A 15,320-nucleotide genomic window follows, 5' to 3' on the forward strand; every position below is an offset into this window, starting at 1 on the left:
CATCACATTTCCCAGCATTGGGCCTTTTGGTTGCAATAGGGATTTGAACTGGCAACCCCTGAGTCACACAGGACCCCATCCCTGCCCTGCTTGTAGGAACTGGACTCATCTCATTAAAACATTCCCAGTATAGTGTTTATAAACAGCCTCTTGTTCATCCCGTGTGATAAATGGATGCTCCCTATCATTGGCTCTTCCTGCTAACTCCCCAACCCGCTTAACAATCTCTCTGCCACTGTTTCACAACCCTCCACACCAAACACACACACACACACACACACACTGAACCCATGATATTTTCTGTACTGACCTTGCTTCCATGGTGGGTGGGCCCTTACTGTTTTGAGTGTGTGTGATTGCGTTATGTTTAATAGTGAAGGAAAGTGTGTGTGTGTGTGTGTGTGGGTGTCATGAGGGGGAAGGGTGCAACTCAGAGGCCAGTGTGAATCTGCTAATGATGAAAAACAACATGGCTGTCAAGGCCTCCCAGGAGCAGGTCAAACGTAGTCAACGGGGATGGGGTAAAAGCGAAGGGTCAAAGGTCAACATCACAGCCAAGGGCAGGCCTTGACCTCTGCTGAGCTGAAAAAAGTGGGAGGTGAAGAGAGTAAACTGTAGAAGAGAAAGAGATTTCCAATTTTTCTCCTCAATAGGAGCAGTTAGAATAAAATTCATTTTAAAAAACTAACACCATTATGAAGATACCAACACTTTACACAGAATTAAACAGAACACAGAAAAAGTGTTTTCAATTGTTTAATCTTTACAGCACACTGACCCACTGAACATATTTAATATTTCTCAAAGTACAAAACAAACTTTTGTTGTGCAAAACAGTGAGAATGAAAAAAAAAAAAGAAAATGCGTAAATTCAACGTGGTGGTGAAAATCTGTGTTAAAGGAGCTGTTTGTGACATTCAGAGCATATCTGTGATTAAGTCTGGTGTGGAGTGCCTGTACATGGCTCTCTACATGGAGGCGGCTAAGCCAGTAGCTATCAGCTAACAGTGCTAACAGCATAAACAGTGCTAACAACACCAACAGTGCTGATAGAGCTAACTGTGCTAACATGGGGGGGCAGAGGATGGGAACTGCACTTTTGAAATGATGCTGTCATCAGTGGTAACTGTCATATGAGCGCAGTGCAAAGCTGCGGCAATGAGCTAGCCAGTGGGACACACACTGACATGCACGCATGGCCGGACCACCTACCACAACCACAAACAGAGAAGCTCAGATTACAACACACAAAGGTATGTACTTTATTCTCTGCTCAGGATCCCTTTCCTACACTGTATCTTTACATAGCAAATAGTTTTTTGCTGCTATATTTATGCTCTGAACGTCATACACAGAACCTTTAAGTGACTTTTATCACCAGTGCAAACAAAGCTGGTCGAGAGTCTGTATTAAAAAAAAGGAATAAAAAATAAAAAGTACAATAAAATCGTATGGCTACAATTAAAAAGATATCTTAAATGAACAAAAAAACATAAATGCTCACTTTTGTTGATTACAGTACTTGGTGTAAACATCAATTAAAAATGAACTAATTACAATTTACACTTGGAAATGCTTCACAAACATTTCCTCTTTTCAGACACATCACTGCAACAAGGTCAGGCTCCATGCAGTCATTAGTGTCATAACTGTCAAAGTACTTAAAAACACCAGAATAATTTGAGAAACCTGTGTGTGGTGGGGTCACCGCAGTAAGCAGGTTTCTGCCATCTATGTGAGATCTGACATCAAACTGAGGTTTTGGCTTAAAATCAGACGAAGAAGTTCAGGCTGACAGGGAGTTCCATCCATGTCCGACACCTGAAACCCTCAATTGTCCATTTAAAACTCGAACATTAAGAGCAGTGTAAGTCATGTCACTGCAGCTGAACCCAAATGAAGAACATCACCTGGCACAGTACTTTAACAGATAAAAACACATTGTAAACATCTTGAAAAAAGAGCATAATAAATAAAACTATAAAATCAAACTAAAATGTAATACTTTCTTTCATCCTGATTTGGTTGGAAATGTGATTTTGAAGATTCACTGGAGGCGAGTGTCTGTTCGTGTCCCACCAGTACACTCTGGGGTTGTTGCTTTAGCTCCCGAGCAGAGGCGATGTCTCGTCATGGTTGGCGTCCACCTCCACCTTAGCTCTACGGTAAATTATAAACTGGACAGAGATCTGAACCAGAGCGTTAAGGAAATCTGAAGACATCCTGGGAGAGAGTCTGTTTAATGTAACAAGTGCTTAGACAGGATTTCAGCTACAAATACACATGGCTATGAGGAACAAAAGATACTATTTGACCATAACGTGAGAAAATACCTGCTGACAACCTAATTTATGGTATTAAAAAATATATCTTACTGAGTAACCAGACAGTGAGTCCTTGTCATCTGCTGTACAGTGTTGGGCCACGGAGCTCCAGACTCTAAGGACTCCAAAGTTCCAGGTTCACTGTGTGGATTTTACTGCTTTAATGAACTGCAAATGTGTTGCATAAATAAAGTAGCATTTAATCACTAAAACTGAAACACAGTCTAGTTAAACGTCTGCGGTCTAGTTTCTTTGCTGGTTAAGCTCATTATCCTCCGAGAGTTTGGACCTTTGATACTTTTGTGTTTCCACACATGCAGTCATAAGACATAAACCCATCTGATGAAGTGCCCCCTTTTCTAGCTCAGCTCTGCCTAAAATGTAGCATGTACGTGGGACTAGAGCCCAGATGCCTGGCAACGGCGGCCATGTTTGTTTCTTTAAAGGATACAGTAAGGTCTAAGGAGAGGGTGCCGAGGCTGCCGATGAGCCAGGGCAAGTGATGGACTATGTAGCTGCTCTCGCTCTGGCCCCAATCCGGGTTCTTCAGCAGGACACTCAGGCCGTATGTGGTGTTTCCCAGGATGACCAGTGCAAACAGAAAATAAGACACTCCCTCTGTCGACTTCCTTTTGAACTGTGGGGAGAAACAAGAGGACGGGAGGGGAAGTGGGAAGAACATGAACCTTTTTTTAAGGAACAGAGGATGTTTCACACAGCCACTACATATTTTCCACCACAGTGATATGTGCAGATTGCAGAGGCAATTGTCCATGCTGTCAGTGCATCATATTCATTTTCACCTGCTCAATTTTCAGTTAAAATAAATTTAGCATTTTTGACTCTGATATACACAGAATTACACATCAAAACACAACTTGTGATGCATTCATTTTTTATTTAGAGGGAGGGGAAAAGGTGGTGGAACCTGGACTATTTCCTGGACTACGCAATGTTTCTGTAAGTTATTATTAAACTTAACGTTACTTCAAACGGAGCGGGATCCCTGGCGCATCACTAGTCACCGAACCTGACAGCAGCACAATAAATGGTGTGAATTATTCAAGTAAAAAAATCAGCAAAGAATGTCACTGCACACAATGGCTCAAATGAGCTTCCTCTACTAGAAATATGGAGACTATTTTTCCCTCATCAAGATAAAGACCAAATTAGGCCAACAGTGGTAAGTTATAGTCTGTGTGCATTACTGTTAAGGTAACAAGGAATAAAGTGTGTTCATGTTTTTGTGAATAACTTTAACACTTTCATTTTATAAGGCCTATCACTAAGAAATTACTGTCAAATGTCTAAGAAACAGTTGTTATTTTATTTTATTCCGCCTGCCAAAAGTATTAAAAAACGACTTGTGTACTTAATTTGAAGGCCTGTCAAGGCTACAATAAATAGGCCTATTAAAACATATTTATTGCATTTTAATGTTCAACTGCAGTACTAATATTTCATTATAGTGATAATGGTTACAAATGTCTTGTCACACAATTTTACAGCACTAAAATAATATGGTGTGTATTTATCAAGAGCAATGAAGCAGATATTTAAAAGTAACACAAAAGTTAATTTCCCTAGTAACAAATTACTTTCTATGCAGTAATTAGTTAAATAATCCAATTACTTTTGAGAGACGCAACTAGTAATTCTAACTAATAACTTATTTTCAGTAACTCGCACAACTGTGTGTCAGACTCTTGATACTGAGTTATCTTGGTTTAAATGTTTTGAACTTGTATGTAGTTTAACCAAAATCAGTACAATGAGAAACAAAATGCCATTACAAAACAAAAAGTTTAACACTTAAAATGTGAAAGTATGCCATATACAGTGACGCTGGGGATTAGAACAAGTATTAGTATCAGTTAATGTCTCCCACCTACAATATGCAGCCAACGGTACTGAGGAATCTACACATTTATAGCAGAACCCGCTTTGTTATACTCACATTAGTGTACATCTGGGGGAGTCTGGAACAGAGGTAGAGCACTGACGACACTGAGCCGATGGAGAAACCAACTATCTCTTTGGGGGTAAAAGGCTGCAGTGACAGAGAGGCAGACATGACAACATTACAACAGCACAAAAAAGGCCAGACGTAACTTGGTCACTTCCCTCAGGTCAATAATTAAACAAATAAACATGTCTCACCTTGATTTGATTACTATCGGAGATTGACAGCAAGGCGCGACTTCTGAACCCAGAAGGAGTAACTTCCTGTTGAGCATCTAACCCGGGGAGATGGGTCAGGCTTGTGGTGAAGCCCAGGACACAGGCTACACCCACCACAAGCAAAACCCTCCTGCCTGAGGAAGAGACAACACCTGGGTTCAACATCAATACTGGGAAAGACATCTAAGCACATTCCTCCAGACAATGGTCACTGTGTCGAATATCACTAGTAAGGGAACAAACACCACACTACATGTGGCACGTGATGACATCATGACAGTGTACAGCGATTAACCTCCTTCTCTGTCTGGACTAGTGTTGGATCATTGTTCATCTACACTGATATGAGAAGCATGCACATTAAGCAGCTACATCAGATAAAACTGATCTTAGAAATGAGCAGCACCTTAATAATAGCTGAATCATTACAGACTGTGGCTGCAGTTTTACACTTAGGGATCAAATACATGTTTGGGGTTAATCATTTATTATCCATATGTTAAGAAATGCCTGTGTGTAGGATTCCAAATGAGGCTCTGAAACTCAAGAGCACAAAACAAGAACCTGGTTCTTTTCTGTTTTGGAAAACTGAGAAGTGAAAAAAACAAAATAAAAACAAACATACAAAAACACTCACTTTCAGCCATTCTGTTCCTCATCTTGTAGTATAAGTACATGCCCAGCATCACCAAGTCAGCTAACACATAATAAACCGCTGTGTATGTCTAGATGACAAAGAGAAAGAAACGTGTGTCATGAAAAATTATTAAGTCATAGTATCTTGTTTTATCCTTATTTCATTGCTGCTGGTCACTGAATGTTGCCAAACATCATTTCATTATATGCTTACAATGACAATGAAGTGTTTTATGTTTTATTGTAAAGGAATTCCATTTAAAAGTCTATTTGTATTATTACTTGATAGGAATAATCTAGTAAAATGACACAAATAAGAATTTGAATAATCAATTATCTAAGTCACCGATAAAGGTACAAACAATAATAAACTGGTAATATCTCTAATAATGGGACATATCTTTTTTTGTCATTACACACATAACATTCTATAACATTTAAAATACATACTTTTATTACTTTAAATGAAAAAGACATCTTAAGACATAGTTTCTGGTTGTCGTGACTTGTCATGATTGTATATTTTACATTTTATTGCCTTAACAGTTGATTGAACAATGAATTATAGCATAAGTGATATAGAACCAACTGTTGGTAATAGCCCTCCTCTGTCATGGGAAACATCCTTACAATCAAAATCCTTATATCACTACAAGTTACCTGAAGTGGAAGCTGGTCAGCCAAGAAGGAGCCCACCAAATTGCAGGTGTCACCTCCCAACCACAGCAGCAGAAACCAAATAGAGAGGGCACTGTCCATATTCCCTGTTTTACATGAGCTGTAGTACTGTCTGCAACCAGAGACAGAAGACAGAATGATGTTAAGATAAAAGGGCACTTCCTCTATGAGAGCCACAGACACCAACACGAACACTTACGGAAGTGAGGACCCCATGAAGCAGAGAATGGACAGGAGGCCTAGGTAGATGCTGGCCATGTCTCTCGCATCTTGGGCACATTCCCCAAGCCCCTCCCAAACCCACTTGGACCCATTGGGGCACAGGGAAGTTAAGTTTCCTTCAGTCGTCCATCCTAAGTTACTGCCCGAGAGGACTCCTGCTGCCGACATATTCTGCTGTAGACAAAAAGGCTCAGTAAATATGCAATTTATTAAAAAAACATAAATACCCACATGTAGAGTTATCTGTACATCAACAACCTACAGACAGTGTTTACATGGTGCTTCTGAGACGGATAAATATAACGTTAGCTAACCATTTATCACAGACTTAGAGTTTTCATAGCTTCATCACACACACTCAATCAGCCATATAAACGACAAGAAAAAAACACATACGGACCATTCATCTCGACAAAACACATTTTCCAGTTGACTCGGTTGTAACAAGGTCAGAGGCTGCTGAACACTTAAAACAACAACAAAACAACTTGTTTAGATCCGTATTCTGCTGTTACACCGATTAACGCTAAACCAAGGCCGTTAAATAAAGTGGTGTGTGTGTGACTACATTTATAAACTGTGTCACGCTAGAAAACACACATTTTTCACACAAATAAACCCAGCAGACACCACAGAAAAAAACAACCGGTTGTTAGCCACTTAGTTAGCCAGCAGCGACAACGACAGCTACCCATTACAGACAGCTAGAACTCGCCTGTGGCTTTTAGGTCGACACCGTCGACAAAGTACCTAACTGTAAATAAATAAACAAATTCATCTTGCCTGTGTGGCCGCCGACATGTCGCAGCAGAGTCCTTAGCCGAATAAAAACCTCTCCGGGACTGAACAAACAACACGGAAACAGGCAATAAACAACCTGACCTGTGCTCGTGAGCTGATTGGTCGTTAGGCTGAAACGTCACTGTAAAGGTTCATCAAAATGAGCACGTGACTGGTGGCTAGCTCAATAACAAATCTGTCAGGTCTTCAAAATAAAGGTTTAATTTGGTTTGGGCTTATTTAATAAGAATTATATTCCTCGTCATGGGTTGAATATGTGAAGCAGACATGTCTCTATGATACATTTAACACACTGTGGGTTTAAGAAGCAGACACAGGGGAGTGTGCTGACAATTGAAAAAAGCATTTTCTATTGTTGCATCTGGTTAATGTGATGTCACAGTTTATCTACTGCACATCATGATCATTAGAAAATTATATTTATGGAAGAAAACGACTGTAATTAATTAGAGATCTTTCGAAAACATCCACTTTGAAGATTTGCTATGACTATGAAAGTTGATGAACAAATCATTCTGGTTCAGGTTTAGGATCAACATAATATCTGACCCCGACTGTCATACACAATTGCTAAACACTTATTAATTCTGTGAAACAAGTTAACGGTATGCTTTTATGTTAATATTACTTATCTGTAGAACTGGGGCAGCTTCACGATGCTAATTTCATGTTCCGGCGCTCATACATTTCACATACTCTCATCAAATACCTACAAGCCTTGTTAAATTAGATTATTTGGCTCCACATGGTGATTCAGTCATTAGTCCTATGTCGTCATTAGCTCTGAGGCCTTCTACATTCTTCAACTAGCTTTGCATTTTAGTATGCGGCCGTGAAAAACAATACAGCTACTGTATGATAACCAAGTCCACGTGTAACCGGGGCTTGTATGCAAATGTTAATACTCAGTGGACTTAAAAGAGGTTGTATGGGTTTCGATATAAATCGTTTAACAGCTCTTCTGCTTTGTTGAATGCAGGTAACATGTGATGACACGTTAATTGTCATTATCACAATATAAGAGGTTACTTTTATCATAACGATCTGTCCTGTATCTTGTTTTCAGTTGTTTTCAAGATAACAACTGTCAAAAGAGAACATCCTACCTGGAGGAGACGATTAAAATCCGATGTCAGACCTTGAATGAAAAAGGAAAGGAGAGGATAGCACGGGCGATTTCCGGAATTATTTTGTGGTGATGCAAAAATGGGTCAGCTGACTGTGTCAGACTGACGACTCAGCACCTCACTGAGCTGATGTCAGCTGCTGCGTTTTATTTTCAGGTTTGTCATGAGTCAAGTTCCCACCGACTTCACGTGCTTCTCGTAAACTGGCTCCGACCTCTGGTTCTGTGCAGAGCCTCAAAAAAGGGCAAGAGCAACATAAAGAGGGGCCTGAAACTGACACTGCATAAGCGAGTCTATGCTTACTTCTTTCACAGAGCCATGAGTCATTGACACATTTAGGACATCAGAGTTTAACAAACTTCCACATGATAAGACTTGTACCATCTTTGAACACCTTTAAACCCGGGTTTAACACTTCTATATTCTGCGCTACCTCTGATTAAACCTTTTATTTTTAATGATTTTTTAAAAAACTTAAATTAACCATTGTTTAACCTGAATAGGCCCACTTGAGATTAAAGCCAGGAGGCAGTCCTTTTTTTTTCAGCAAATATGACAAAAAAACTTTTTTTTCTACTGTCACTACATCCTGGCAGTCAGTACACGAGGCAGATCATATATGACAAATGCTGCTCTGCAAATGTATGATTTTGTCACAATGTCACCATGTGTTCTGGTTTCTGTTAGTAGTCCAAGTAGTGTTGACCAATCACGTTTGAATGACGGCAAACAGCCGTGTGGAGAAGCGGAATCCACTACTTATCAAATGAGATGCGTTAGTATGAAATTTGCTTTTTATTTAAAATATATCTGCATTCATATGTAGATATGTGTTTATAGAAATCAGCCGAAATGAGTGTCATCCAGAACATGAAGTCTAGGCTCAGATATCTGCACCCCATCAGCCTCGCTGATCAAATAATCTGATCAAATAATAATCCAAGAATCCAGAGCCCTACAAAATGACCTCCAGCAGGCTACTGGTGTGCATGTTTCTGGCAAAACTGTCAGAAACAGACTCCATGAGGGTGGCATGAGGGCTTGACATCCGCTGGTGGGACCTGTGCTCACAGCCCAGCACCATGCAGCTCGACTGGCATTCACCAGAGAACACCAGAATTTGCAGGTCCACCGATGGTGCCTTGTTCTCTTCACAGATGAGAGCAGGTTCACAATGAGCATATGCGACAGGCATGAAAGAGTCTGGAGACGCCGTGGTGAATGTTATGCTGCCTGTAACATCATCCAGCATGACTGGTTTGGCGGTGGGTTAGTGATGGTCTAGGGAGGCATATCCTTGGAGGGTCACACAGACCTTCATGTCATAGCCAATAATACCCTGTCTGCTGTCAGGGTACCAAATCCGAAGATTGTTTGTCACGTTGCGCTGGTGCAGTGGGCCATGGGATCGTCCTGGTGCAGGACAGCGCCTGGCCTCATGTGGCCAGAGTCAGTAGGCAGTTTCTGGATGATGGCATTGATGCCATTGACTGGCTCTCTCATTCCCCTGATCAAGGTCCAACTGAGCACCTTTGGGATGTTATGTATTGATACATCCGACACTGCTAAGTACCGCTACAGACTGACCAGGAGCTCACTGTTGCCCTGATCCAGATCTGGGAGATCTTCCCGGATGTTGTTGTTTTTAACGCACTCTGTAAATTGTTCCAAATTGCATTTGTGTATGAATGTGCCATACAGAGTAACTTGCCTTGCCAGTAATATCTCCAGTTTCTCTCCTGGGCTGCTGACAGTGAGGTCTGTTGACTATTCAAAATAAAGGGGGCACTATGTTCGCAGACAGATGTAGCTGAAAATTTTCAAGCACGACGACTGAAATACCATCCACCTCCATTTGCATTGCGGTGAAGGCAGACATTTTGAAAACAGGCATCTTGAAACCTGGAAACATTAAATAAAAAATATCTCCATGGCCAGACACCACAGCACAGAGGTATGTGGGGATGTTTTATTGTTGCTTTTCTAATTTGGCCAAACAGCTCCTTTAAGAGCTCTCCGGCAACCATAAACCTACTCCACACCACACATTTTCTTTAATATATTTCAAGAACAGGTTTTATTGATGACGCACCCGAACATCTATACTGTAGGAATACCTTCAGTGGGCTAGATTCTCTTATTTACACAACGCTTCCACAAAGTCATACAAATACTTGGTAGGTTTCATGTCAAAGTATAGATATAATACATTAAGAACTGAGGACATGGGATTCAAATGTTTTATAAAGCAACCGTCACAACAAATCTACAAATGAAAATGGATGATAGAAAAGAAAAGACGATCTTTAACTTAACTACTGCAAAACAAGTCCTACTTCAAAATCTGTACAGGCGAGTTTTTGAGTGTCCATGAAATAAGGAGGAAATGCAGCTCTTCTATGTTTCTGTTGTCAAGAGTTCTGATAAAGGCAGACGTCTAATGTACTTGACAGTAATTCTTTCAAAGGCAAGGATGAGATAAACCAAGCAGTTTATACAGCGAATCTCGTCCTTTTTGTTTGCTGCCTCAAACAAAGGAGAAGTGTGGGAAGTGAGGAAGACAGTTTTCCACTTCTCTCATTTCTTTTGCGGTTTGCTCTCACTTGATGTGGACCACTTTGTCATCCGTTTTTAACCGTTTGCGTCTGGGCTGTATGAAGTCCTCCCCAGAGTCATCTGTGTCTTCGTCCTCCTTTTCCTTTGCGTCCATGCTCTCGGTTTCAGGTGTATCAGGGAAGCTCTGCCCTGGGAAAATCTCCTGCAACTTCTCCTCAAAGTACAGGCTCACTGCCTTGCCAGATATCTCCATCTCTGATCCCACCTGCAGGAGGAGGAGAAGGGGGAGGGAGAAGAAGAGGGTGAAGAGTGTTATGGAGGAAACAGGAGGTTGATGCCATTCAGCGGGAGAAATGAATGGGTTAAAGCAGGGAGGAGGGGAAGGAGAATGAGGAGACAAATTAGATCTGGTTAAGACTCTTTGTGGCAGGGTGGCCCCGGCTCAACGTTGCTGTACAGAGCAGAGATATCCTGCCGCCCTGTCCCACTGTGGCTCCATGAAGCATTTCCACAGTCAGAGTGCATGTCAAAACTTCAACAAGGCTTTCAAATACTTAATTTAAGGGTCAATGAATCAATGAGTGGGGCAAAAATAAACAATCTGCATTTTAAATGGTTGTTGAAAACTGGCTGTTGCATACTAGTTAGAACATCATGATCACTGCAAACATTTTAACACCACTGGCACATGAAAACCAATTCTGGAGATGTTACATGAAAAGGAAATGCTTAAAAGATTAACTTCAGCATTTTTTTTTAACCTGGACCCCATTTTTGCATATTTTTGCGTCTAAGTGACTAATGTGAGCAATTTTTTAAAACTGGTCCAACATTGCAAGAGAGGGCTGCGGCCAGCAGCCATGCACTGCCAGCAGTGTCACCAGATGGGGCAATTGTGCGCTGTCACTGTGCACCTATTATAAGTTATCTTTGCCACAGACAGGTTCATATTGTTATTTTAAGTGTCTGAAATGTCCCTTTACCTTTCACTTGATCAGGTGTGTTTGTTATTGTGTCCAAGTCTTACTCAAGGAAAGGTCTCGTTCTGAAATCTCACGAGATGTGACTTGTTTCAGCAAGACAATGATGAAAATGGGAGCGAGAGGGAAAAGTGTGTCGTGCTGGAGTACAGAAAGTGTAGCAGTGTTTGACAATGTGGATGAGGCCTTGAATTTGATAGTCTCCCTTATCTCTGCCACAGTAACAAACTGACTGGATCATGCAAAAAGTAAAGAGACACTTCAGACACTTGTGATAACAATCTGAGCTTATATGGCAAAAAAAACCTTTTAATCGACATATAGTCACAGTACACAATTGCCCCATCTGATTACAATGCAGGCATTGCATGGCTACTGGATACAGTCCCTTTTCTCTCAATACTGGACCAATTTCAAAAACTGTTGTTAACATCAGTCAATTAGACACAGAAATATGGTAAAATGAGGCCAGGTTGAAAAATGCCAAGTTGCCCTTTAATGCCTATCAAACATCCACTGAGGTCCCTGGTTTCTCAACAGGCAGGACACCAACAAACAAAAAACTTAATATAAATTCAAGAGTGTGTTCACAGTGGGACAACAAATTCTAAATAAAATCTGAGCCAGTTATAGGACAGGAGCCCTGAACCCAGGCGTTCACTCATATGAAGACAAAGACTGTTATCGCTGTCAGTGGTTTCTTGGTCTCAAAATGGAGTCTGGACTGATGCTCATGTGCAGCTGTTTGCTTGAAAACATTATGAACTGAAATGAACCAAATACTATGAGGGACCTTACAAGCCCCAATTTGTTTTACGTGTCTCAAATGCATGTACCACTCACATGTATATACACTTTACTTTCAAAAACGCATATACACACTAATTTTCACTTCTATATTAAAGTAAGTATTACCTTCATAAATCTACATAGACACACAGCACCTGTCAGTCTCATCCTCTGAACTGCATCCATGGGTGAGAAAGTAGAAAGTCTAGAAAGTCAGGTGAGAGGGTTGTTCTTGACCTTATCTCATTAATATAAACCATCGCAGGCATAATGCAAAGATAGGCTCCACTGTATGCACTCTTTTCTACACTGCAGTGACAACAAAATTGAAAGTCATGTACATGTTGACGCAAATGTACTTGGGTGCAAACAACATTGCTAATTTGAAAAGTGATCAGCAGGGTAGCGGAGGGGGCATTCTTACTTGGGCACTAGGGGTGTAATGGTACACAAAAATCTCAGTTCGGTACGTAATGAAGTGAAATGAAATAAATGAAATAAAATAAAATAATATCCTGTGCCCAATAATTCGGTACAGGGTCGTGCCGAACCGAAAGTCGCGTACTGAACGGTTCGACACAAATACATGTACCGTTACGGCCCTATTGGGCACAACACAAAGCAATCATACCTAATAGGAAAATGCCCTTAAACTTTTTTCAACACCTCCAGAGACCTTGGAACCAACCACACTGCTCTTACCACCTCTCAATACAGTTTCATGTAAAGCATATAATTAGTTTTTCAGCCATTTTATGCATCATTTCTGTAGTTTAAAGCTGTGTGACTGCCAAGTCTGCTGCTCATGAATTCTGGATGCTAAGATGAAGGGCAAACACATTTCTTGGAGCCTCAGTGGGAGGAGACAGGACATCTGTTCTCGATTTGAAACGGCTTACCTGCGTATTAATCTGTTTGTCCTCATCATAAACCTGGATTATTCGAGACATCTAAAAAGGGGCAATAACATTATAACAAACACAGTGAAGCAGCAGGGGGGAAAAAGAGTTCACAGCACAAGCAGGTTAGATAATAACAGATCAGAAATCTGTTCATGACCTACTGTGCTCAAGCCAAGAGGTGGGCATAACAAATTTGTTACTGCAGAAATTAACAGCAAGTAAAGTCTGTACTCTTCGGTCCATTTAGTCACATGGGCTACAGGAAACAACAGATTATTTTAGTTAATCTCTGGTTTCTGTGTCTATCTAGTTACATTATCATCTCTATGGTGGTACATACAATCTGCTTTATTTTTTACAGACACATTTCCTGTTTTACCAAATGTCATTTCTGTCTTTTATGTTTCTTTACCACTTCTGTGTAAATAAATGCATTACTGTATGCGCACACCAAGAGCTGCAAAGGTCGCCGAGGTTGCCCAAGTAGCGCCGGCGTCCAAAATATTTTTGGCAGCTCAAGTCGCTCATGTCATCATACATTTGAACGTTCGATCATGCTTGTCAATTTAAAGGAGCCGCAAAGCAGGTTACTGCCTGGAGCACAGTGCCTTTGCCGGCTGCCCAGCCCCAAAAGCTAGGCTACATGAGTAAAGAAAGTTATATTAGCATGGATGTATTTGCCCCTTGTCTAAAAAATTCTTTCTCGATATCAACTCACCAGGCAAACCAACTACTCGGGACACAGCTTTCAACGCCTGCTCCTTTTGATTTCGGTCCCTATATATAAACAGGCTTGAATCATAAAGGACTCTGTGTCCAGCTACAGCAGTGATTAGCTGCTCTCTCATTTTGAAGTAGGAATGAATGTGTGGTAGAAACTAAAGTTTCCAAGGATATTCTCTGGGTTCCACACAAGCGATGGATATCTACTTTTTGATTGGTGGCTGGTCATTTGCAGGCAAAATGTGTCATAGCTAATTTGCATAAAATTCACGACTCCCCAACTTTCGTCTGACGCTCTGGTCACCAAAACGCGGACACTTTGCAGCTTTTGCAGCCGTGGTCGCTGGTGCCCATTGAAAATGAATTGAATCAGTCGCCTTTGCAGCTTTTGCAGCTCTTGTGCACGTACAGTTATTTAAGGATTTGTATGTTAATAGTATGCGTCAACAATGTTGTCTTTACAACTGGTGTAACCACAGAAATGAATTCATCATAGATTATGTAACTGTTTGAAAATAGTTCATTCTTAAAAAAAATATTCTCAGGGAACGCCATAGACTGACTCAATGCAACATCACGCTAACAACAACAATTACTTGCAGGTAGACAACTGGCAATTGATTTAAATTGTGCAGATATGTGAAATTTGTTTATTTCTGTTGTCATTTTCAGCCATAATTGTCACTTTAAAAAATATATAAACACGGTAGCACGAAAACTAAGCAATGTACTGCTATGGACAGGAGCCACAGCAAAACGTATTTAGGCCACCTAAAAAAATCAATTGGAGTATACGTTATATTTGGAATTTTTCACCACTTGACCTTACACACTAACTAACTGATCAAGGCAGCAATAGACCGTCAACTCCTGTGCTCTGCAAAATGACTGTTTATGTTAACGGAGTCTTGTGGCTTTGAGATAACAGCTTCAGTTTCTATCCGGAAGTTACTGTAAACAAACATTGTGATTTGGTCTATTAACATCGTCAAAGACTTTAATTAACCAGTGCTTTACGTACTGCTGCTCTCCAAAGCACTCCATTATAACTTCTGATAGCCTTTGAAAAATGTCATTTTCCTTTTTTTCCTGTTCCTTTAAGTCTATGAGTAGGTTTATAGGCAGATTTTTTCTTGAAATTGTTTTTCCTGAGCATTTAAACAGGACAGCCATACTTAGTTAATATTCTGTATTTTGTTGATAATAGCTCATCAGAATATTTTTTTTAATGACCATATGTAGAATTATTAGATTTTTATTGTGTGTCTATGCTATGTGTACATAGGTTCTCATTAAAAAATGACCGACCAACGCTGACTAATTGCACAACAGTTAGACAGACCAATAGCTGCTCCACAGACAGTTTTTCTGCCTTCAGAAAGATGTAACACTGAAACGAGC

General features: G+C 40.5%; 2 protein-coding genes across 8 annotated transcripts in view; both read right to left on the bottom strand.

The window, feature by feature from the left end:
- Window positions 1-743: 743 nt before the first annotated feature.
- Window positions 744-8,095, bottom strand: slc66a1 (solute carrier family 66 member 1). 4 transcript variants are annotated; one of them, XM_033628033.2, is made up of 8 exons: window positions 7,949-8,095; window positions 6,019-6,215; window positions 5,802-5,931; window positions 5,143-5,230; window positions 4,485-4,639; window positions 4,282-4,374; window positions 2,776-2,961; window positions 744-2,189 (listed from the first exon to the last, which is right to left on the bottom strand). In XM_033628033.2, the coding sequence occupies exons 2-8, from the start codon at window positions 6,207-6,209 to the stop codon at window positions 2,103-2,105; spliced, it is 930 nt and encodes a 309-aa protein (XP_033483924.1). In that variant the 5' UTR covers window positions 6,210-6,215; window positions 7,949-8,095; the 3' UTR covers window positions 744-2,102. The 4 variants fall into 4 exon arrangements, with proteins under 4 accessions (XP_033483924.1, XP_033483925.1, XP_033483923.1 ...); XM_033628034.2 differs by having other exon boundaries at window positions 6,019-6,212; window positions 7,949-8,074; XM_033628032.2 differs by lacking the exon at window positions 7,949-8,095 and adding an exon at window positions 6,825-6,948 and having other exon boundaries at window positions 6,019-6,212.
- A 1,922-nt stretch (window positions 8,096-10,017) lies between these two features.
- trim33 (tripartite motif containing 33) overlaps window positions 10,018-15,320 on the bottom strand; it is a 36,028-nt gene continuing 30,725 nt past the window's right edge. For 2 of the 4 annotated variants that reach the window (XM_033628027.2, XM_033628029.2), the window contains 2 exons: window positions 13,194-13,244; window positions 10,018-10,790 (listed from right to left, as the gene is read on the bottom strand). In XM_033628027.2, coding sequence (XP_033483918.1) covers window positions 10,569-10,790; window positions 13,194-13,244 — 273 coding nt within the window. In that variant the 3' untranslated portion in view covers window positions 10,018-10,568. The remainder of the gene's footprint in view (window positions 10,791-13,193; window positions 13,245-15,320) is intronic. The other 2 variants (XM_033628028.2, XM_033628030.2) reach the window with 1 other exon arrangement.

Source organism: Epinephelus lanceolatus, chromosome 8 (assembly GCF_041903045.1).
Source record: "Epinephelus lanceolatus isolate andai-2023 chromosome 8, ASM4190304v1, whole genome shotgun sequence".
In the NCBI taxonomy this organism is placed as follows: domain Eukaryota; kingdom Metazoa; phylum Chordata; class Actinopteri; order Perciformes; family Serranidae; genus Epinephelus; species Epinephelus lanceolatus.

Coding starts and splice junctions, on each gene's coding strand:
- slc66a1 (XM_033628031.2), bottom strand. Junction 4,640..5,142: donor GAGGAACAGAATGGCTGAAA/GTGAGTGTTTTT, acceptor TCTCTTCCTCAG/GCAGGAGGGTTTTGCTTGTG. Junction 2,962..4,281: donor TCCCCCAGATGTACACTAAT/GTGAGTATAACA, acceptor TTCTCCCCACAG/TTCAAAAGGAAGTCGACAGA.